The following is a 25,296-nucleotide window of genomic DNA, read 5'->3' on the forward strand; positions in this document are numbered from 1 at the left end:
CATTTTTGTTACAAGCATATTAAGCCCCATAAGCCAATGTGAACATTTTGAGAGTCTATAAACCAGCTATCTGCTACAGAGGTATCACATCATGATTGTTTCTGTGGCCTTCACTGAATATTCACTAACACAAAGTGAGCAGAGAAAATACCTTTTCAGTCACGAGTTAATAGAAATCCAATACACAACACTAACAAGGACACAGTATAGGGAGTTGAGCTGGTGTTAAAACATCTTGTCTCTAACACTCACGTTAAAACATTGAAGACAGAGACAAACGAAACAGAGATTTTATTCTTTTTTTTGTTCTCGCTTTTAATTCTTTGAAATCCTTGTTGTTGTTTTTTTTTGTTTCTTTTTTTTTTTTTACATCACCATCCATGGGATTTGACACTTTTTCCACATCGAGCAAGCATCCCAGGAAATCCCACAGCCACCAAGACGAAATACCATCACACAGTTTCACTTTCACAAAGGGGGCACAGGCTTCTTACAGAGGGTTGGGGGGGGGGGGGGCTAGAAGGGGGAATCAAGAGACGACCTCGGAACGGGACGGACGCTCCTCTCAGTCACGTAGTGTACATACATATCAGTCATATATCATTAGCATAATAAGGCGTAGAAAAAGCATCCAAGCCGACAGAGCGTTACAGGAATATAAGTGTGTGGTTTAGTGGATGTGTGCAAACTGAGGAGGCATGGGACACGGTGAGGAGGACGAGGTGACAGCGGGTTTCTAACATCCAGGTCAATTCTTCAGACATGGGGTGCACAGCATTCAGGGTGTGTGTGTGTCTGTGTGTGTGTGTTTGTTTGTGTGTGTGTGTCTGTGTGTGCTTTCAACTCTAATAGATTCTTTTCAAGCAGATTCCACAACTCGGATTATGTTGAAGCGGTGCAGCACTGTCAAAGACTTATTTTAAAAGTGTGTGTGTGTCGGTGTTGTGTTGTGTTGTGTGTGTGTGTGTGTGTGTCTGTGCGTGCTCCAAGCTGTTGCTCATGGCAACCTCCGATCCGACGAGGGGTTGCCATGACAAACAAAAAGCAGAACCCTGAGAGTGTGGAGGGGTCTGTCACCACGGCGACAGCCAGAAACAACGACAGAGCCAGGGGAGGAGAGGAAGGGAGTGATGGAGAGAGAGAGGGGGGGGGGGGGAGAGAGAGAGAGCGAAAGAAAGAGGGGGGAGATAGAGAGAGGGAGGGGGAGAGAGAGAGAGAGTCGGGGGGGGAGAGAGAGAGAGAGCGAAAGAAAGATGGGGGAGATAGAGAGAGAGAGGGGGGAGAGAGAGAGAGAGAGGGAGGGGTGGAGAGAAGGAGAGAGAGAAGAGAGAGAGAGAGACAGGGGGGTGGAGAACGAGAGAGAGAGAAAAAGGACAGGGAGAATGAATAGAAGAGAAAGACGGATTTGAAAAAATATCACAACAAATCAGTGTTTGAGGTCGTCCACGCTCCCGCCTGCAGTACCAGACTAGTATAGTAGTAGTAGTACTACAGTAGTACTACGACCTCTTCAAAGAGGAAACTGTCGACCACAGTGAAAAGGAAGTGGGAACATGAATCCCTCCATCTTGACCCAGGTTCTGTGATGTTCAAGTTGCTGTGGAGATGGAGTTTCCAATTCTTATCTGGTCTCATCTTGGAATTCTTCAGAGGCGTGGATTGACCCCCCCCCCCCCCCTCCCAGCTTTAGATTCTTCACATGCATCCACCATTTGTAATGCTGAAGGACTCTTTCCCTTCTATAGGCGTCCGTTTAGATGAGGGGGGAGGAGGGGCAGGCTGAATGGAGTTGAAAGCACAGAGATGGTGTAACTGTGTGTAAATGTGTGTGTGTTTGTGTGTGTGTGTGTGTGTGTGAGTGTGAATCAGGGGCCAGTTGCATAAAAACAGACTTGCTAGCTAAAAGCCATGTGTGTTGTAGCTCGTCAAAGTTTGGACATTTACAGATACACTCATTATTTCCACTGAGATCAGGATCAGATTTCTAAAATGACATTTTGTGTTGGAGTTTCAAACAACAACACAAAGACTTGTTTGAACATGTTTAAGTAGCTAACTAACTTCGGGTTTGGGGCTTGATTTCAAACATACAGAATACCAAACACAATATAAATGAGTGTGGTATTCTGAAAGGTACATATGGTACGAGTGTCATAGTAGTTCAAAACGAGTTGGTAGAAAAGTCTGAGTCATAACCTACGTTTACGTAACCGGCCCCCTGGTTGTGTCTGTGTCAGGCTGAGCTTGTTGCTCCGTGTTGACTCATAAAAAAATAAAAAAAGAAGCTGCAGGACGATGGTGGCCAAGACCTTGTTGACATAAGAGGTAACACAGGAAATCACTTGCTTGGCTTAATGAAAACCAGATCGGGCCCCAAAAAAAAAGCAGACAAAATGAACATGTGAGCGCTCAGCACAGCTCGTCCAGGACAGAAGAGAGACCCGTACGGGAGCCTGTGGGGTGTCCCATCCCTCGCACATCAACACTGCACACTAGTCAGAAGTACATTAGCTCATGGCTACTTTCAAGCGTAAAATCAATAGTGCTCAGCCCTAAGGCAACTAAATACAGGGTGACGCTAGGAAAAAAAAGCAGTTTGACGACAAGTTTAAAAACTCTAAGACATTCGAACATTTTCAAGATATCGAGCGGTTTTCATCTTTAACGGGAGCTCCTCCCGGGAGAGGAGGCCCTATGAAAGCGCAAAATCTGGCACCTTAGAATCGGTTAAATCCTGGCTATTTTACATCTTTAATTTATCTTACATCCTTCACTTACCTCAATTAAGAACACCAACACAAGAAAAGAAAAAAAAAGAAACAAAATAGATCAAACTATCGGTACAACTTCTGTGGGTTCAGGCACATAAAGATTGGAAAAGGAAAGAGGGATCTCGATGAGTACAAAAGAGTCAGAAACATTCTGTGTGTAAATGCACTGGTTGGTGATGGGACGGTTATCGGCTGCTTCAGTAGCTGTTGAAAAAGACAAATTTGTACCGTTGCAATTCACAAACTGGAAAAGAAGTAGCTGCGTAGTGAACGTCACCTTCCGCAAACTTTTTCTACGAGGACGCCGTTAAGAAGCAATAAGGCCATGAGCCGACTCTCTTTCCTAAATCTTTTCATTCAATCCTCTCACTTGACGAGGGCCCTAGTGCTCAGAGACGAGGCCTAACGCTCTATTTACTACCTGCAAACGCTCCTTCTGCTGCCCCCCCCCCCCCCCCCCCCGTCGACTCACAGACTCTAATCGCAGCTGCCAAATACTGAAATATGCTCTTTCACTCATGTACCTCAGCTCAGCCACAGATGGGCGAACTCAAGGAGTCTAACTCTCTTGTCAAAAGGATTCCTGTGTTGCTACATTTTTTTTTAAATCCCCGGGCCGCTCCTCGTGGCAAATAATCAATTCCATGTTGATCGCAGCGGCTGCGTTGATGGACGGCGAGGCCCCTGGAAAGTGAAGCGATTGAAATGCAACACAACACGAATCACAGGTAGTCACAGGCTTGATGGAAGTGTTAGATTCTTGTCAGTTGAATAAACCGCGAGACTATTCAATTTCAAGCAAACCTACTGTTTGGGCCTATTTCGAAACGAGAATGAGGAAATAACCAAACTGGGTTTGGACCCAGGCACCGGGAAAAAAGTGAAAATGGAAATATAATGGACGTCTTGCATGAAATGTATCCTCTTTTCTGAACTGTATTAATTCAGCTTAGTCTCGACCCCTCTATTAAAACAACAGTATAACAAACATCCAAAGGACACACGGCAGGGAGAAAGTACATTATTTAAAAAAAAAGACAAAATAATGCTTTAAAAAGTGCTCAAATAAGGAGTGTTTTTCATTTTTTTCTCTTTTTTCATTATTTGTCGTTTTGTTTCTAGCAGTGTCCTCTAGGGTCGGGTACTGGGAAAGAGGAGGAGGAGTGGGTGCATGAACACGCAGCAGAGGAGGAAGTCAAAGATCGAGGCTAGCGGACGGCACCGGTGCAGAAAAGGGGCGGGGCTCTCCCGGTTATCGCGATGTGGTTTTCTCGACCCTTTTGCTCCCGTCGGCCATTCACCCCCCTCACATCTCTGTTCCCTCCTCAGCCGCCTGAGGTTGGAGCTTCTAACCCAAGCTGGCGATGTTGGACTTGCCACCGGGGGGCGCCACGATGCGCTGGGTGCTGCGGCGGGGAATGTTGTCGTCGGTTTGAGCACCTGTTGGATCAAAATGGAAAATTAGCCAGCCAATGACATAACATCCTTCTGGAGGTATGTGGCAGAGAAACATTATTCCAGTGCGATAAGCTAGTTAGCTTGTTTGTGTACGATTCTGAAACTTAAATCCTTCTTGTTCAACTTTACAAATTCATAAATCAAAGAGTGTGAGACGTGAAAAGGCCTGTGTGGGTTTGCCTCACTGACCAGATAGACTGAATCCAGACTGGTGCAGGTTGCGGACGGGCTGGTTGGGCAGCTTGGCCGGTGAGGTCTTGGCGGAGGAGGCAGGAGTCATGGTTTTAGGCGTGACCGACACCTCGCACACCGGACCGTCATACAGTCCCCTGGGCACGCCCCTCAGCTCTGCCAGCTGCATGATGGGAAACCAGACAGGGCAGGTCATAGCAGTGAAAAAAACTGACAGGGACATTTTCCATCGGTCATTCCAGGACGGATACAAGCACATCTACGGCCAATCGCTAGCAAGCGTCATCATCATCCAATCAGCTCGCCACAGAGGAGCTATAAGCATTTCTGGGTTTGCAGAACAACATTTATGTCCAAAACGGAACATCTGACTTTTTAATGGCAAATAAATAAGAGATAAAAAATGTCCCTTCCTCAGACAACTGCAAAAAAACACATGTAGGATGCTAGCAGGAAGAAAACAGCACTGTACCCTGCTGCGGGCCTTTATCCTCTTGTAGACGTAGTCAGGGAAAGGTTTACGGGCCACGAAGCGTCCCGAGCCCTCGGTGGTGTGGAGGTTCCCCTCCTCCAACACGATCTTGCCCTGGCTGATCACCACCAGAGGGCCGCCGCGCACCTCTGTGCCTTCAAAGATGTTGTACTCCACAGTCTGTGGACGAGAACAGAAGATATCCACAAATTCATGTTACAAACACACGAACAGTCTAAAAAACCAAACACTTAAATTAGGATTAATCAATCTCTCATCTTTTTTCCGGGATGATTCTTTCCAGGATAGAAGTAACCTCAAAAAGATTCTTCACCATCTGAGGTCACACATGCTCAGGTCACATGGTATGTGAGACATGTGATATGGAAACTGACTCAAGTCCTTTCTCGTGCATCAACATCATGAATCATTGGAAAGATAAATTATCTGTGTACAGTCATGGATTTGAGTTCAGAAGCCACATGGGGTAAATTTGTGTTGTGCAGCAGAATTAACACAGGACAAATAAAATATATTGAAAGTAAAACAGAATCATAATCGTATTTTTGTTTTGTCAAATTGAACTTTTCTGTATAGAATAATATGCAGAAAAGATGTGCATTTATTTATCTGTACAGGTTCAAGTTCTCGTCTGACGGCTGACAGCTCTGGTCCCATATGGTCTAGCGGTTAGGATTCCTGGTTTTCACCCAGGCGGCCCGGGTTCAACTCCCGGTATGGGAACTACACTTTTAGAGAGGCGGTGGTCTAGTGGTAGAAACTTGGACTATGGGCAGAAAAGGTCTCTGGTTCGTCTTTGGTTCGAATCCACGGAGAGACAACAAAAGACGAACCTGGATTGATCTGTCCGAGAATTCTCCCTACCCTGTCTAGTGCCCCTGAGCAAGGCACCTTACTCCCCGGGCGCTGTAAATGGATTGCATGAGTGTGTTGTGCATGTCTGTGCATGTGTTTGGTATAAATAAACAAATCTTAATAGAATCTTAATCTTAATCTCTACTCCTTCGATGCTTTCAGCCACACTTCTCAATCAACACATTAAACCTCACAGACACAGCTTCATAACAGTCGCTGATTCATCTTCTCCAGCTGATCTTACCGACCTGGACGATGATGTAACCTCCTCCTGAAGCACATGTTGCAAACCGCTGCTGCTTGAGGTCAAAGATTTACGAGCATCTCACTCGGTCGCTATCTGAAGAATTTGCCAGAGCGGCAATGACTGGACTGGACGTTCTGTGTTCACACATGATGCCAGCGTGTAAAATCACCAGAAATATTTATGGATTAAAAGGCACTTGTGAAAAGAGCTCAACTGATTTAACTCGCACGGAGAGAGAGAGACAGAGGATTCAGTTCTCAGGGAAACGCAGAGGAAGAAGTGGGGTCGTTTCAGGAGTATGTGTGTCTGTGTGTGTGTCTATGTGTGTGTGTCGGTGGGGAGGTTGGTGTATGACCAATTTGGAGGCTGGAACTGTTTGACTGCTCTCTCCTAAAAGCTACTGGAGCTAAAGCTGAGGTCATGGCAATCTGGATGACTCTGAAATTAGATCACCAGTAGGACAGACACACACACACACACACCCATACTTACATGTACATGTACACACACACACACACACACACACTCCAAATGAGCACTTTCTCCCATGAACATTAGTCCGTCATTTTCTTGTGGAATAAAACGAAACCAAAGAACATGTTGGGATAAGAACATACACAGCACAGTTGCTCTGTCACACACACAGACACAGACACAGACACACACACACACACACACACTGATCGGCCTGCTAACAATCAGAAATTATGTCTTCCAGTTCTCTGGCAAATTTTAGGGATGACCTCACTCCCTTGACGCTGAGGCCCACACCCTGTCGGCAGTCAGACGGCTGTAAAGCCCGAGTCCAGAATATAGTGGAATAATAAACCTGTTGCTGGATTACATGAACTCAACTGTGATCATTCATCTTTATCACATAATAGAATGCTGTGTGTCTTTAATATAAGGATGTGTTTTAGTGGACATAAAAAATAACAGTTTTGCGTTGAGGTGTGAATGTTGTCGGTGACGTGTTGTCGAGCCACGGCCGTACCGAGTTGTGGGTCTTGGCCGAGATGATCTTCGTGACGTCCGGGTCCCACAGCACCAGGTCGGCGTCGGAGCCCACGGCGATGCGGCCCTTGCGGGGGTACAGGTTGAAGATCTTGGCGGCGTTGGTGCTGGTCACCGCCACGAACTGGTTCTCGTCCATCTTACCTGTCACCTGAAAGGAATCAGAGCTGAGGGTGAGAGGAGTACAGGAGTGACGGTCGGGGTTTCTCCATCCTCCCGGCACAGAGTGGACTGAAGAGTTTCACCGGTTCCAATGAGTCGGCTCCTGGTTAGTGGCCGACCCACGCTACCTCCTGGGCCGCAGCCGCCTGTTTGTGAGGGTGTTAGTTCACCGGATAAACCAAACACAACCATATCCAGAAAAACTGAATAAAAAAAGGTATAAACACACTGGACGCACCACACACTTGTCCCAGATGATGGACATCCTCTCCTCGGTGCCGTTGACGCCCTCGGGGATCAAACTGAAGTCGTCCTTGCCCACGGCACGCTGGGCGGTGTTGAAGGGACAGTGGGCACTTCCTGTCACCTGCAGGTCGCCGCTGCACAGGAAGTGAAAGAGAAGGAGAACAGGGACGACACGGTGTTCACATAAAGTCGTTTTTTCCACCCTACCTCCAGTTTCAAAGTTGTGGATCGTGGTCTTACCAGGAGAGCAGGGAGTTGAGATAGTCTGGTGTGGTCGGGTCGGGGCTCAGGGGGGGGGAGGTGACGAAGGCGGCCGCTTTGGCCCAGTTCTTGCTCCAGTAGTGGGAACCGTCCGTTCCCAGGCTGGCAGTGATCGGCTCGCCGTAGACCACGGTGCCTGGAAGTTCAGTCCCATTTTAAAAACAAGACGCTACACACATGTCATGTGGAATGTTTCAGGACACGTTTCAAACTGCTGCGGACACACTTGATTGCAATTGATGATTTTAAACATTGTCAGAGTTTTCTAGTCCAACTCTTTTTCTGTCAGAGTCATTTCAAGTCTCATTTCTGTGGTTTTCTGTTTTTAAACTTTCTAAACCCAGTTAATGTTGATGGTGTCTCACCCTTCTTCCTCGCCTGAGCGATGACATCAGCGGCGCTTTTGCTCATCACCTTGGTGACGTACAGGGGACAGTTGGTCTGATTGGCCACGGTCACCGAGCGGTTCACAGCCTCCGCCTCCACCTGAAGGAGAGAGAAGGGGAGTCGATGTCTTCATCCTCATCTCACTCATGACCGTCACGTGTCTCACTGGCCTTCATCAAATATAACTCACTCCAACTTTTATAGGATCATGTGAAGATATAAAACTTTGATTTGATGAGATAACAGCTGACAGTCCCTTAGAAATTAGTGAATACTTAAAAAATAAATTAACCCTTTAAAATGACTATCTCACCCAGTTGAATAACCCTTAATCATTTAAAGAGTTTTGCTGTTTAGGCCTTTTTAACCCTATTGTCTGTGTTTCCATCCGATTCTCTGGAATAAAGCAAAGACAAAGTTTTTTTCCATCCGCGGCCACAAAAATAAGGTAAATCACTTAAGAGAAACTTGGCAAACTTGTTTTGACAAATGTAACAGCAGGACAGTGATTTGTCAGTGAACGCCCCCCCGACGTGTGCCAAACACAGAGAAAACTGTGGATTCCTCACGTCGTCTGTTTTCGATCAGTTCAGGGCGTCCATTTTCTCCGACTTTTGCTAATGGGTCTTAATCAAGATCAATTCTATTATGCAATTCCTCGGTCGTGACAAGTCAGTCAGTCACTAGTCCCTGTGTTATATTAGTAAAAGGTTAAAGGAAACTTTTAAAACAGTCGCACCCTATAATAAAATCCACACAGGTCACTTTCCCAGTCCTGGCACTCACCTCCTCAGGATGACTCAGCACGTGGCCTTCAGGCCCAGTGATCCCCTGCTCCAGGATCTTGCACTGCTCCTAAAAACAAACATACACAGAAACAAACACACACACAAATTAACACACAAACCGCTGTGGACGGTTGTTGAGTTGTGTGCAGGTACACACATGTTCTTCATAGAACACTGCTAGAAGAGAGCCTGTGACTCAAGCATTTCACTGCCAGCGACTGCTTAATGTTACTGTTGTGCATTTAATAATAAAAATCTTGAGTCTTGAATCTTGAATCAGCCTTGGCAGTGACAAACCAAGTATGGCCATCGACTCCATCATCCTCATCTGTGGGTTATTAAGAGCTCAGCATTGAACATGTCAGCGCGCCCGGGGAGAAAACGATGTGTCGCAGGTTTGACTCCGGTTTAATAAACCACAGAGACGCCGTGGGCCCTTTGTGCTGACTGGGGTTCAGGGTTTTATATCCTGACGAGGAGCAGAGAATCACTGCGAGTCGTTTTGGATTAAAGTCTCTTACCTCAGCTACGATGTCTCCGTTCTCGGCGTGCACCTGAGCGATGGCCCCCAGGTCGCGGATCACACTGAACACCTCGTACACCTGCAGAGAAGAAACACAGTAAACCATCAGACACCTCTTCACTACAATAATTATCTTTTTGTTTGAGTGATTTAAGACAATTATTGATTATCTGAATAAATACTGGTCTACTGGAGTATAAGAATATCCTGTCTCTTTAAGGCCCGTCCTCCTGTTAAAACCACGTCTGCTCTGATTGGACTAAAGCTATTTGTGCATTATGTAAATGTGGTGAAATCCTTAAGTTTTGATTTTAAGTCTGAGGAGGATTTTGGGTTTTTAACTTTGCAGAACTTTTTATTCAGGAAAAAAAAGCATCATATGTGTCCTTGAATCCCAGAAAATGATCAGACAGGCGAAAATAAAAACCTGAATGATTCAAAACTTTGTGGTGAAATTAAACAACGAGTGAATCTCCCCCACTCGTGGTGATGACTTCACCGACATGGAGTGACTCATCCTCCGCCCGCTGCCAAACATGCAGCAATAAAAGAGCCATCGATGTTTGACACGGGAGAGAAATAGATAAACTCTGGCTGCAGCGGCCGGAGAGAATTCCTCACACAGGTGCGAGAGACCAACACGGATCTGTTTGGAAACAGCTTTCAAGTGGGATTCATTTCTTTCAACCGTGAGTCAGAGGAGACGTTCAGAGGGAGAAACACGGCGTGAGACGACGGCCGAGAAGGAAAGCAGCCGTAACTCACACTGACAACAGAGTGTCTCACTCGTTGTCGGCTCCCAGTCTCTGTTTCACCAGATTAAACAGATACAAACACAGAGTATACAAAGAGTCTGGACACTGATGATCATGTGGAAAGTTGTCAGATTTATATGCTGCTGCAACTTTCATGTTTACTGAGAATTTAACAGTTTAATTTGATTCGGTGGAGGAGAAGCTGCATCTCGACAAGACTGTGAAACCTTTTATTGTACAAAGACTTTGACCTAAATCAGTTTAGGACGTTTTATCAATTTTGTATTTAACCCTTTTGTCATCTGTATCGTATTCACTCTTCTAGCTCTGCTCCATTATTATCTTATATTGTGTGATCATCATCATTATTTCACGGGATATATGATATTATATATGATTTTGCTGTTGCAATTAATGGTTTTAAAACCAGCTTTTATGGATTTGACGTTTACTCTGGTTTTTCAAATTGCACGACAGAATCAAATGACAGTGAAATGAGGAGAGGCCTCACCTGAGCGTCAGTGAGCTGGAAAACGTCTTTATAAGCCAGATAGACCAGGAAAGAGTTGACACCTACAAAATAAAAAGACGGAAAAAGTAAATAACTTTACTGCAAAGTAGTGACAACAAACAGAGCAATTTTGTGTTTTATTAAAAGCTGTAAACAACTTGATGCACAACATCTCAGACTGAGCCTTTAAAACAGAAACTTTAATTTACCCCGAAGTGAAGCACGGTGAATTTGACCCCATGTTTTGACCCCACACAATAATTGAAAACGTTGCTACTTGCTCTTGTCTTTGTGTTGTGGGTGTGGTGAACATTGCCGCCTCAAGAGGTCACTAGAGGGGCTTTTCTACAGATCAATTCTTTCATATCATAAGTGTTTCCTGTCAAGTTAAACATATTCAAAGCATTGGGTTGTTGAACTGTGCGGCTGTGCGTTGGGTGGGGTCGCACCGTGATCCTTCACCAGCGCCTCCATCTCCTCCTGGATGCCCCGGTGCCACTCGGTGATGTCCACGTGCAGAGAGTAGTCGCAGCAGGACTTGCTGTCGGCCCATTCGCGCCACTGCTCGAAGGCGGCGAGGAGGCTGACGCCGGGCTCCGGTACCACGTGGTCAACTGGAAAAATAACAAAAAACACAAGCTCAGTCTCAGGCCTGGTTGATATCACGTGTTATCTGAATCTACTGAGTCCACAGCTGAGATGATTCAGTTTGGATCCGAAGTGAAGCGTATTGATCTTTGAGAATAACCAGATACACGTCTCCTGGTCCACGTTCAAACCGCAGCCAGCGCTCGCAGCACAAACATCATCTGTTCGTGGTTTCCAGCAGCTCACGTATAGATCAGCTCAAGATGTTACGTCTGCAGACGTTTTCACACACTGTGACTGTCTCGGATCTGCTGAGGCGAAGGATCCAGTTGATTAAATGATCCTTCAGGGCGTTAACAGATTCAGAATCAGCCAAGTTGACTATGTATGTTTTCTTATACAAGGAATTTTACTCGTTTTATTTAAAAAAATATATAATAATACGTTAAAGAATGGTGCAACATATGTCAATTACAGTGTTGGATGGTTGTATTCTGTACAATAACATGTGAAAAGTAGTAATATACAAATATTTGCATTAAATCATCATTTGAAATGTCTGTCACAGTTTCTGAGAGTCATTATTGTCTGCTTTGTTATTTATTGACAAACCAGTTCGTCGCTTCAGTGCTAATTCGTGTCATCCTCCTTCACATGTGGTCACAAGAATCTCATCAGATCTTAATCAGTCTGGATCATGAGGTTTAATCGTAAGTTTCTTCCTCTGTGGTTTGAGAATCAAGTCGAAGCTCCGGCCTCTTTACAAGCTGTCACTTTCCTTGTGTTTGGTGAAGAGCTGTGCGCGGCAGCCTGAGGCGACAAGGCTGCGAGTGTGTGTTCTGCTGTGACCGAGGCAGAGGAGGGTGGAGCGGCTGAGTCAGAGGGAGGAACCAGTGTGACAATTACAGGGATTTTTCCCGTCACGTCAGGACTAGTCCTCAAACAGCCGCACCTCGGTCATCACTAGGATGTCAGAGTGCCAGGTTTCTAGGTTGGTCGAATCTGCATGTTCCCCTGTGTCTGTGTGTTGTTTTTAAGGTACTCAAGCTTGAAAAGAAGGGAAATAATTAGAAACATGATCCTTACAAGATAAACGGTGTTATGAAAATGTAAATAGAACTATAATAATTAGCAGTGATGCTAGAGGTAGGGGGCTGCAGCACCTCCTACTGCCGAGGGGTGTAACTTCAAGACGAAAAAGAAGCAAACTAAATTGATTCAAAGAAATCTATTTCATTTCATTTCTGAGAGAAGCACAAAACCACTACTAATAATATTTGATTTGATTTAAGAATCTGTGGCTTTGACTTACAATAAACTGGTTTCTGTTGTTGTGTCAAATGTCGTGTGGACATTCAAATGAACACAAAAATCATGAATGTTAAAATATCTGAGCGACAGAATCCATGTTTGTGAAATAACAGAAGGTTGTGTGTGTGTCTGAGGGGAAAGAAATTCAAGTCCTGGCTCAGTGTGAACTTCTCAGAGCAGATGGCCGATTTATTATTTTGGCTCCCATGGGACCCGACCTTGGCACTTTTCCTGTTCTCATTAAGATCTATTCAAATGAGGCCAATCAGTTAATGAGGGGGTCAGGAAGGAATCAGACTCAGATATGAATCAAGGCCAGTAGGACCCTCGCGGTCGGGGACTTACTGATCATGGTGGTGCCTCCGGCGAGCGCGGCCTTGGTCCCCTGGTAGAAGTCGTCTGCAGACGTCATGCCTCGATCCGGCATCTGGAAACGAGTGTGCGTGTCGAGGCCGCCCGGCATCAGCATGCGGCTGTGGGCGTCGATGGTTTTGACCCCGCCGGGCACGATGAGGTTTTCCCCAATTTGTCTGAGAAAAAAAAAGAAGGGAAATAAAACACGTATATTAAGATTTAAAAGGTTCCTGTTCTTATTTTTAACTCCTCTATAGGTTTTATTTCTGCCCCTGTTGGTTTGCTTGATTTTTCAGCAGGATTTCCATAGAACTATATGAACTGTATGTAAGGTTCAGGGAAGAGGGGAATACATTCTTGTTTGGATCCAGATCAGAGGGCAGATCCTGGAATTTTCCAGGAATAATTCATGGATTTCAGTAAAAGAATCAGAAATATTCAGAGGATCAATATTTACGAGTGTGTCTAATTTTGTGCAGCTTGTTTGGATTGAATGGGATTGTTGGCAGAGGGACGCGCTCCACTGAGCAACAGTCCAGTTTATGTTTGTACTAAGAGAAGCAAGGACAGATTCTAACTTGGTAAACATGTTGTCAGCTGCTCGAACTGAACTCACTTGATGACTCCATCCTCGATGTAGATGTCAGCACAGAACGACTGGTCATCGTTCACGATCTTCGCCCCTTTAATGAGGAGACGGTCACTCTGGAAAAAAACAATAAAGATGATTAGTGGCTGCAGATATAATAACAAGTCATCGTGAAAACAGAAAACGCTCAAGGTCTGAACCCTCAGGGGGTTTTATAGATGCCTGTAAAAATATGACCATGAGGGCGAATATCCGATTTGATTCGACTGGATGTGGGATTAAGTGTGTTTGATGAAAGACATTTTGGGGAGATGTCACATGAAACAGTCGACCCAACAAAATGCAAATAATCCAAACCGGTTTAATCTACTGAGCCGTCGCGGTCCGGCCCTTTTTAGGATGCACTCATATAAGAAACATGCAGCTTTAAACACATACTGAATTTCCTCCTACGCACACACACACACACACACACACACACACACACACACAGATAAATACACTGCAAACACACACTTCAAACACACTGTGATGTTTGGATCAGGGTGTGGATGTTTCTAATGTCAGGAGGGAAATGGAGCAAAGGAGGGTTTTTAAAGATGTTTGTAAGGAAACACTCCTCGAGTCCCTCCAGTGTTTTCTGTGTTGGAAACAGTAGCTGCAGTTCACTAGTGAAATTCTTCAGCAGCTATTAGAATGTAAATAACCGTGACCTGCTGTGACAAAATGAGAAGAGTTCAGCATAACAATAAAGGACAGACCCCCCCCCCCCCTCCCTGTTGTCTACGTGTGTGTGTGAGCTGTTGTAGTAACAGACACAAGGTTGGACCAATCAGGGCACAGACTGTGTAATCAATCATCGATGGCACCCACTCCCACTGAGCCCCTCAACCCCCGTCCCTCCCCCGTGTCACCCCCGCAGCTCGGGTCCTCTTTCCAGAAAGGGAGTGGCAGCCCTGGTCACAGGGACTCCAGCATCCCCGGCTAACAAAGGCTGCTCTGTCTGAGGCTCTGTGTGTCTGTAGCTGCTGCTGCCCGGCCGCCCGGCCAGCAGCTCGGGCCCCTGAGCAGTGCTGCCGCTCTTCAAAGCCCCGGCCAGCCGGTCGCAGCCCCGCCCTGCACCATGCACAGAACTCTGAGCTGCAGGACGCAGCGCCATGAAATCTCATTTACAACCGTCCCCTTGTTTCAATAACCAGGGGGCTGAATCTTTTACTGCAGCACAATGAGGAGCAGGTGGAATGTGTTTGGTACATGAGGGCAGTTCATATTCAGCATGTAGGGAAACATATGACATCATTTTCGGTCCCTGTTGATCCCTACAGGTGTTTTTATTGTTTTATTCACATGCATTTTCTGTTCTTCCGCTTCCAGCCTCTCACATGGAAGCATTTACTGCTTCACTGTTTCTTATAACATCATAAATTTAACATTTCATTACACTTTGACATTTCAAACTAGAGTGCCATCGCCCAACAGGCCCCTTAAAGTCAATCAATTTGAAATAAATCACACACATTCATAAATATCAGGCCTCTCACTGTGCCTACTTTCTTTCCATCATGATCCATAAATTACATCCTGGGAAAATAGTGAAGAACTAAAATCCTGGATATGCACCAAAATGAGTTCCTCCCTGACCCATAACACATCCTCTTACTGAATTTTAATAAAATGCAACGGGACTCGGGTGGCATCACATGACGCGGCTTCACGCTGCCTCTGAAACCACAAACTGTGAAATGTGAATAAAAGAATCTTAGTTTAAAGCCACAGACCCAGGATTTGTCAGGTGGTGAGAAGAAATATTGTCAAATCCATATGGTTTAGATCAGAAAAACATCTTCTAGCTCTATTTTAAAAATCAGATTTTTGCATTTAAATCTTATCTCCTCCCTGACTTCTTTTGTTTTCATTCCTACACACACTTGAGGACTTCAGCTGACAGCAGCCGCTCTGGAAAATGTGGTGCAGCTGTCATTTTAAAGGTGTGGCGATGCTCTGTCAGCGCTCATGGAACTCGGGCAAATAGATTGTGTGGTAATCTTCGATCTATGTGGTGCAGACGGCTCTGGTGGAGCGATGTGCTGCGCTCCAGGCCGCCGCTGGCCCGCGTTCATCCCAGCGACTGCTTTGAAATGATGCCGTTACATCATCAGGACCGTCATTATCACATTATACCGCCCGAGTTTGCCAGCAGCTCTCGAGTCAACAGTCACATAAACTCAAAGTCGTATGAGCCAAAGACTTTGGGTTGTATCCCTAAAAAGAGGTGGATCACAAGAAAGGTTCAGTTTCTCAGTTTAATCTGCAAAACACTTTAAAAAACAACAACGTGCCTTCAATCCACTCTTATCATCTAATTGTTGTGGAGCTCACAGGAGCTGGAAAGTGTATCTGGTTGTTCTGGATCACGGCCAAACATGACAGTGACCTTTGGATCACGGGAGCCTCTCACAGCCTCACAAACAGGATGTGGACGGAGCTCAATGGGCTCCCTGTTGCTATAGAGCTGTGTTTTCATTCCACAGCACAAAACATGAGCGTGCTAATGTATATATGCAGCAGAATGCAGTGTGGTGAGCAGAGAGTAAGACGCCACTGTTTCCAAACAATTAGTGGAAAAACAACTTTCCTTAACCCTAGTTATCGACCTACATTATCTACGTCTTCTTAAAGAAAACATCCTGGTCCACAGGGAAGCCCCACATGGACAGATGTAGATTGACTTGAAGGAAGAATGTGAGACGGAAAAGAAGCTGAATTACGACAGAGAATTAGGGACAAATTAAAGATAAATAAGATTTTACGATTTCCAAAACAAAGATGTGTCATAACGAGAAAAAAGTTATAAACAACAAAATCCGAATTTCACGAAACTGAAGTCGGATTGTTGTGAAAATAACTGCTGGTTACATTTGTGTGATATTAAAAAGGGGTTTTCTAAGAAGAAATAAAAAGCATAGCACAAACATTTCATGGCTAGTGTGTTAGCAAGAAAACCACAACACCTTGCCTGAACCTCCTCCCTTTGACTCCCAAATAACATCAACAGTGCAAAATGGCGGCACCTGCATTCAAGAAATGTTGGCTTCATTTCTGCACAAGACACGTCGTCCATCTTTTAATTTGCAGACAGCCAATCAGATCAATCTGTCGTATCACATGACTCGTGGAAGATATTGTTATTAAAAGCACGTACAAACAAAGCCACAGATCAACAACGGCAAATTGAAATTGCCGCACAAATGAAAAGAAGTCGCCTGCTGTCTGAGACGTTTGGTGAAAATAGAAAGAAATCTGCTGAGTCGCAATGAAAACATCTGCAAGTGTTCGACGTCTCCCAGCAACGAAGCGTGTTGTTGTCCAAATGGAACGTATCCTGGCAACATCTGTGAAGTCAGGTGGAGCACGGTGCCAGGGCCGACCCTCGGCACGCTGATTTATGGGAGTTCTGGATTATTCAAAAACCCTCCTGCTTATTAAAATAAAAGAGTTTACATGTTCAGACACATGCTCACTTTAGAATGACAGACCACAGCGGGGATTAAGCAGGTTCCCCAAGAGAAGATGTCGAGCTTTACAAGTTGGCTGGAAAAATACTGAACGATAAAAACTAGGTTCAAATCATCAGAGAATTCAAAAATCAACCATTCAGCAAAGGAGAAATTTACCTTAAATCTGTGTTATTGACTTTAATAATCATTTTGACTTACATTTTCTCTTTATCATTGGAAAAAATCCTCTTTAAATCTGGGTTTTACACTTAAGTCCCTTCATTTTTTTATACAATGAAAAGCCACTTAAATTCTACATATATTTTAATATTTTTTTTCTTAAAGTCTTTGACTATGAAAATAAATCACTTGTGTTCCCTCTGGTACTTTTGAATACTAATTAAAATTCTGTCCGACCTCGAGGACACAGTGAAGGTGGAGGCACCACCTACATGATCTGTATTCATATACACATGAATGTAATATTTGTTATTAAATAAAACTTTCCATACACAAACACACACACACACACACAGCATGTGTTTCTGCTGACATGAATGGGGTAAATGAACTGTGGGTGAACGAGGATGAAGCGGGGGGCGGGTGATTTGGAAACCAGCTCACTGTGTACGACGTGAGAACAGACATGGCTCCGGGCTGATGTGCACTGATAACAGCGTGAACACACTGCAGTGACCTTAACTGTAACAACACAAACACACACACACACACACACTGTACTCAAGGTTTACTAACACACTCTGAGGATCTCTCATCCTCTGAGGACACAGAGTCACTGAGACTTTAATCCAGTCTTATTATAGCTTCGGCCTATTTATATTTCTCCACTATCTTTATACATTGAGCCATTTTTTTACTAGTAAAGACAAAATTACAAGATTCACCGTTTCACTGACAAACTTCCTTTACAACAATATTGATGATGATCCATTGATCAGGTTCCAGATTCTGTCACTCGAGGATTTCCTTTTGCTTTTCAATATTTTACACCACTCAGCGCTGCAATTCATTTCTCACTATTTGGTATTTTGACTTTTAATATCAACAAAAAAATGCTCATCGTGTTTTCAGAGTCAAACATCAGGCCAAAAAATATATATTTAATTTATAATTTAACTTTTGCATAAAATTTCCATTGAAAGAAAACAAGTAACAAAAGCTAATTTGCACATTTGAAAAGGTAGTAAAAGAGGATGTTTGACTCTTTCTTGATAAATGGGTTAAATGACTCATCATTGATCACAAACATCGATAGACTAAATAAATAATTCAGTAAGTGTCTCAGACTTAATATTGGAAACTGAATATTTGGGGTTTTTGGATCAATGCTGAGGTCAGCTTCTTTTTTGCTCCTTTTTATTAACGTTTTAATCGAATCATAATAAAAGTATCATTGGTTGCAGGTACTGCTCGGTCACTCCTTTGAACTCTGCTCAGGTTTCAATGTATGAATCAGAGATTTCATGAGTCACAGCGACGCTCTGATGCCAGGTGGTGGACTTGAAGAGTTTCATTCATATTTGATGAGCAGTGCTTTCAGTACCTCCCGGCCTGTGGAGCGGACCCGCCTCCATGTGGCCAAGACCAACCAGTCGGCCCATCGCCATCCTGAGTGATTCATTCCCCTTTGTATTAAATCTACTTAAACTCATTAAACTGGCAATTTGGTGGAGGCACAGACATAATTGTTTGGTCAGTGCTTCTCCTGTATTATATTTATTCGATTTAAGCCCATTCATTTCCTCTCCGGCTTGTGTTAGCTTTAATAAACTCATCACTGACTCTGTCACACGGTCGAGACCCAGGAGCTGAAATCAAATCCCTGACGGGTTTTAAAAGACAAAGCTTCACTGCTCCTCCCTGATGTGACGTGTGTGCAATTCACTACAGGACTGAGAATGTGCAGCAGTTAGATCCTCGATAATGAAGAAAACTGTTTCAGAGACAAGTCGCTCGTCTCTGACCTGCTTCCTCTTCCATGCACGGCTCAAGAATAGTCATTCTATCCATTTAGTTCTTACTTAATCACTGTTGGGACTACACCTCAGACTAATCCTCTCAGCTCTCCACCAACTGGCTGCTGCAGCTCCAGCACAGAGACAGTTGGGGGGGGGGGGGGGGGGGGGGGGGAATATGCCTCTTTTCACCAGCGACACCACGTTGCCAAAGTCCAAAATATGTTTTCAATTATTATGTTATTATCATTGGAATTTTTGTGTGCACAATGCCTCTTTATAAACAACTGAATTATGAAGTCGTTTCAGAATGGTTTGCTCTCTTTATATAATCTATGTCTGGGACAAGCCACTTTATAGTATTTTTCCATTTGATTCATCACTCGGAGAAATCTCAGTTTGTGTCACAGCACTTTTTGCCTAATAGAGCAGCGACTATTGAGTGATTTTCATTATGGATCAACTTATTGATTTTTTTATGGACTAATTGATGAGTTGTTTGGTTTTGAAAGCGTCAAAAGGGCAAAAAAACACTTACTAGAAGCTGCCAGAGCTCAATGAAGCAACTACACATCATGTGTCCAACCAACAGCTGCAAACCAACAGATAATTCATTTATAATGAGGGTTCAGGGAAGACGGGAGTCCAGACTGATATGGGATGGGACAGGTTATAGATTTCATGGTTTACTTTGACCACACAGTGTCTACATGTCGTCCACAAGGAGGACGGATGGAGGTTTAGGCCTCAGCTAATGGAGAGTAAGAGAGAATGTAAGTTTTGGCCCCTGGGCCAAGATGCCTGAGGGGCCCCTCATCCTCCTCCTGCCCACCATCCTCCCACCAGAGTCCTGGAGACGGCTTCTTCACCATGACATCAATGTGAAGATGTTTCCTGGTAGTAACTTTTACTGAGGACACATGAGGCCCTTGTTGACCCCTCAGGCCCAGAAGAACCATCGTGCAATAAATATAATCCAATCAATAATTCAGCCATGCATCTTTTAATCTGCTGCATTTCAGGATGAAGCCATGAAACCAAATATGCAACACACATCTGAGATCTGCTTCATAAACACTATTTCAGCTTCGTCTCTGTTCCGAGTGAGTCCGGACATTTCTAACTCGGTTATCCCACCTTGTTTCCGCCCAGCGACCTCCGTCCTTCCTCCAGCTCTGCCGGTGTGCAGCAGCATCTTCCCTTCCTGACACAGCTGAGCGAGAGAAACATGGAAGGAAATGGGAACCTCTGTCCCCTCCCTTCCCCATGGCTCGCCTCCCTTCCCCTCCCTATTCTCCACTTTCCACTGAACCAGCACCACCTCCATCATCCAGGGGAACTCTCTGCTTCACCGAGACACACTTAAAGTGTCCTTAAAATAAAAAATCAAAGCGAAAAGGGAGCTTGAGGGAATGAAGAAGGAAAATGCAGGAGGTGTTGAGGGGGATAAGGGGAAGCATTTGCTCCACCAGCTGGTGTGCATTGATACCCGGCTCCCAGACACACAAAGACCACCGGCGTGAAATCTCCTCTCTCCTGCACGACACGCATAAAGGAGGACCGAGTGGGAAGCTGCACCAACAATGAACGGGATTATTCTAACGGTTTTTTCTTGGCACTTTCTAATTTAGCTTCGAGGGCCTCGGTGGTTTATCGATCCTAACGCGCGTTCATCCTCCACGACGCGGCTCCCACGATAAAAACCCGACATGCATGTGCAAAGATGCATTAAAACGGAAGAAACGCTTGAGGTCAGCCTGTGCTCCGAGATCACATTTGAGGAGGAGCACGGCGCAGCAGAGGCGCAGGGACCGTGCCGCGCCATGCCGGTCTCATCCTGCACCCACACCCGCATGCAGGCCCGACCCACCCGAGCCCGGATCCGCTCTCCTCTGTAACGTGTAAAAAACACCCACGACACTCACTGTGATGCGGGGGATGTTCTTCTTGCCCTGGTAGCCAGACATCTTCGCCGGTTGTTCGGTCGTGCGCTGCGCCTTGGACCGCTAGGAATGCACCGCGGGATTACTGCTGCTTGCGACGAGGAAGATGAGGGTGACGAAGAGCAAGGAGCAGGAAGTGTGGTCGTAGTCGATCCTTAGGGAAAGTATCTGTGGACTCCTGATGGCAGCCTCCCGGTCTCCACCGATGCACCAAACCTTCTCCCACCCAGACGGAATCAGACGAGAGGGGAGGAGGGAGGGAGGGAGAGAGGGAGGGACCGTCCCCTTCCTCATAAAAGAACCCCACGGAGCATGCGCAAAGCCTCGCCCTGCTCCATTGACGGAGAGAGGGCCACTAATGCCATCAATGGCTCTCTTTGGATTAGTGAAGGCAGAGTGCACAAGACGGAACAAATGAAGAAATATCCAGCAGCCATTTTAACCTCCGATCACTTTATCTGCAAAGCACCAAATAAACCAGAGGAAATAAAAGAAACAGAGATTTCACAACTAGTTTCAACCTGAGTCATCGGTCACTGCTGGTACTGGTCTGTATTCATAGAGCACTCAAGGCACTTCAATGTAGTTTTCCTTACAGTGAGGCACTTCCTCTATCACGGGCTGGCATGGTTATCACGGGTTATTTGGGGTTAAGTGTCATGCCCAAGGAGGCCTCGAACCACTGACTCGTCAGTGGCCCACTCTCTCTACCTCCTGAGCCACAGCAACCTTGGTGCTACAGATTCAAAGCGACTCAAAGTAGTTTCCAGTTGTGAATAGAAAGAGTTAGTGACACTTGTTAAGAACAGGGGAGACAACACGATAGGGTTTAGTAAAATGAGATTTAAAGGAATATCTAGCAAAACTGGTGGAAGTTGTTTTCCTTAAGCTGCAAAGGTCAGCTATAAGACACCTGACCTGACTGGTTCTCCTCATACTAGAGATGGTATTAAATCGGACTGAGAATTATTCAAATATTACGTACCCTGAGGCTGTCATGGACTCCATCTCAACTTCAATAGCAGGTTGTTAAAGGAGGTTCTTTGTTTATCTGTCAGCAAGATTATTACAAAACTACTAAACCAATTTCTATAAAATTGAGTAGAAGGGTTGTTGATAAAGAAAATCACTGAATAACAATCTGTATGTTTTCCTAAAAAGTAATTTCTTATACCAAAGGAAGCACGTTTTAGCCGATTTTTGGTGGACTTGCTAAAGAAGGTGACCGACTCCTGTATTTGATTGTGTTTTCCTCTAAATTCGGACTTAGAGTGAGCCGCTAGCTGCCGTCATGAGTCAGCCTTGGGCCGATGCACCACAAATTTGTGTTATTAAAATGTATTTCCTTTCAGGGCTCAATTTTCCTGCCTCAGTCCAAAAAACTAAGCAGCCCGCACCTATTAGCCGCTAGTTAGCATGGCTAGCATCATAAGAATAAGCAATGATATTTACTTATTTATTGTAGGGCAGTAGATAAAGTTGCAGATCATAGAAGTACTCAAACGATACCTCAATAAGTACCCAAATACAATAGTAATGTTACTTTCCACCACTGCAGTCTGAATAGACCTAACATGTCAGATATCATTTAAACATCCAATCATTTCATTATATCTCTTTTATTATTCATACGCAAGAACAAATTAGTTAATTCCAATTATATTTAGGCTTATACGAGAGAAGAGAAAACTATACATGTACGATTAAAGTAGACAAAGGAGTTACGGGAGTATCAGGAGTGGATTGTGTTGCTGATGCTTGCGATCAATACGTAACATGAAACCAGGATTCAACAGCCAGCGCTTCTAATAGCATACTGAGTGCTTGAATATTAAGTAAAGGAAGTGATGTCAGCTCAACGATTCACAACCTAACTGCAAAACCTGAACAATGTGTCGAGCCAGAAGGGGAAGAGTGGATTTTCTTGCAAGTCAGAGCTGCGTCTCATGTCCGTCAGCTCCACACCCTCAGATAAATGAAACCCTGCAGTCATGCATTATGTCATGAGCACTCATCCTTCTGTGTTTACATTATTCTCAGGCAGGAGGGGAAAACACATTTAACTCCTTGCAGATTTACTTGTTTAGATAGTGATATAGCTCAAGGGCACTTCAGCATCCATGCACACGTATGCAAGTACAACAAAAATTCAACTGTATCAGCTGGAGCCAGCAAGAGCCACTCCCTCCGACAGCCCTGCATGCGGGGCCCTCCACCGACTCTATTTCATCACAGTGCTTTCTGGGAAATGTAGTCAGAGCAAGTTGTCTGTCGTGAACAAGCTGCAAGCTTAAACAAACTCAAATGGGTGGCAGGGGCTTTAATTGGAAGATTATTGGATGCAAATTACGCACAGATCTGATGGAAGAAATGAAATATGAAGAGAAAGAGATTGAACGAAGAGAAAAGACAGAAGAGGTAGAAAATAGAAAGACAGGAAAAACTAAATCACCCTTTTATCGTCCAGGTTCTGCAGAGCTTCTTTCCCGGTGCTCAACCTGATCTCCACCTTCCTCGGCTGGGAGATGTCGGTCTGCCGGTCAATGACGCCTCTGTCGCTCCGGCCCCTGCACATCGAGAGCGCGTCAAAGTCCAGCGTCTTGCTGTCGGAGGAGCCCTCCACCGGGCAGAACATGCCACAGAACTGCTGCCTCGGCCTGGCCGGGCTGTCGGAGCCCATGCTCTTGAAGAAGCCTGGTACTTCCCCGGTGGACGACATGCTTCTGGAGCAGGCGGGGGGGCAGCTGGGAGCTTTTCTTTGGGGGGGTGTAGCTGCACAAATGCTCCGGTCTCAGCTGCTTGTGTTCTTGTGGACAGCCACCGCCTTTTGCCGGGTTCCAAGTGCAGGTGGTCGCACTGTGACAAAGAGCGCAGGCAAATCTGTGAGGCTAATGCTGCATGAAAACACTCCCACTGTGGAGAGCGAGGAGAAATGATGCGAGGAGATCCTCTTTTCCGTCTAGGAGCAGCAGACAGTTTTGAATTGCTTACTCATGAGTCTAAATTAGCATCCGGGCTGCAGAGTTAGAAGTCAGCGTATGATGAGGACGCCCAGCAGCTTGAAGCGTCGCCAGAATATAGATCCACTGGGCTCAGGCTGGAGGATTATTACCTGGAGTCTGTGTGAACCCGGTCAGGGATGGTGGCGGTGCCAGGAGCGCATCGGAAATGATCGCTCCTTTTTCCTCTAAAGTGACTTGTTCTGTGGCTGCATCGGTTCACAGTGACCTGGCAGTGCGTGGGTTTAAGAGCTGCGTGTGGGTCTGTTGTGTACCTGTTGTGTGTCTGGAGGCGTGTGTGTGTGTGTGTGTGTCTCTGCGGGGAGTTTCTGGCACAGGTTCGAGGTCAAGAGGGGATCAGCACCATGGACAGTTCCACCAAAGTCACCACACCCAGTCCAACAATGAGAGGCGCTGTCCATTCAGCACCACACACCCACACGCACACACACGCACACAAACACACACGCACACACACACACACACACACACACACACACACACACACACACTTCTCTTAGTGAGGACACTCTTACCTTAACGCCTTCTTACCTATAAGTATCAAGCGAATTTGGTCAGCTGGAATTCTCAACATACCTAAGAGGTCCCCTGGCCCCCATCCTAACTATCCCCAACAATAACTAACCCCAACCTTAACCATCCCAAGCCTTTACTATCCTTAACCCTAATCATCCCCAGGATTAACCATCCCAACGTGCATTATAAAAGTTATTTTTACGGGACATAGATGTCTCTTGCAGACCCACCTCCTACTTTGTTTAGAGCCTCCTCAGCTCAGTTGGTAGAGCAACAGCCTTGTAGCCTTGAGGACCAGAGTTCAGGGAACTTCTTCGTATAGGCCATCAAATAATCACATATAAAGATGACATATATATAAAGTTACCTTGTCGCCTGTGCTCCTCTGGACACACTAAGTGGCACCCAACCTAATTCTGACCCTAGAGCCACGTTTCAATGTGTGCTTTCATTGTAGGACTCAATTACTCATATTGTAAACATTCTGAAGCTCAGTTATAAATGGAAATTAACTGTTGAATAAGTGACTTGTGTTCTGCAGGTTTTACCCTGAAGGTAAAAGTCGTCCTTTGACTAATAAGACAAAGCATCTTATTCTGGGGGGGAAATGTAAGGAGCTGGATATTAAAACATGACAACCCATAAATTAGATTTATTTATTTACTCTTAAAGCCATTACTTAAACAATAAACCCTGTATCACCATTTTCTTTTACAAGCTGTCTGCTGTATTAATACACACAATGGTCACAGTAAGTTGATATGTGCAGTTTACTGTATAACAGTATATGATGATTACGTATTGATCTTCATCAGGTCTTTAAAGTCTCATCAGCCATT

The 25,296-nt window shown here is 45.0% G+C and overlaps 1 protein-coding gene and 1 non-coding gene across 3 annotated transcripts; one reads left to right on the forward strand and one right to left on the reverse strand.

Annotated features, from left to right (window-relative positions):
• Positions 1–274: 274 nt before the first annotated feature.
• On the reverse strand, positions 275–23,996 carry dpysl2b (dihydropyrimidinase like 2b). Of its 2 annotated transcripts, none has more exons than XM_062412704.1 (14): positions 23,374–23,996; positions 13,533–13,621; positions 12,908–13,092; positions 11,113–11,277; positions 10,664–10,725; positions 9,396–9,476; positions 8,873–8,941; positions 8,065–8,185; positions 7,679–7,835; positions 7,431–7,572; positions 7,011–7,181; positions 4,894–5,073; positions 4,419–4,584; positions 275–4,211 (listed from the first exon to the last, which is right to left on the reverse strand). In XM_062412704.1, exons 1-14 carry the CDS (start codon positions 23,638–23,640, stop codon positions 4,120–4,122), a joined length of 1,947 nt encoding a protein of 648 aa, XP_062268688.1. In that variant the 5' UTR covers positions 23,641–23,996; the 3' UTR covers positions 275–4,119. The 2 variants fall into 2 exon arrangements, with proteins under 2 accessions (XP_062268688.1, XP_062268689.1); XM_062412705.1 differs by lacking the exon at positions 23,374–23,996 and adding an exon at positions 20,904–21,221.
• Positions 5,566–5,637, forward strand: trnae-uuc (transfer RNA glutamic acid (anticodon UUC)). The gene has a single exon. It is a non-coding gene; the product is annotated as a tRNA-Glu (tRNA).
• Positions 23,997–25,296: the final 1,300 nt, after the last annotated feature.

This window comes from Platichthys flesus, chromosome 19, assembly GCF_949316205.1.
Source record: "Platichthys flesus chromosome 19, fPlaFle2.1, whole genome shotgun sequence".
Classification (NCBI taxonomy): Eukaryota; Metazoa; Chordata; class Actinopteri; order Pleuronectiformes; family Pleuronectidae; genus Platichthys; species Platichthys flesus.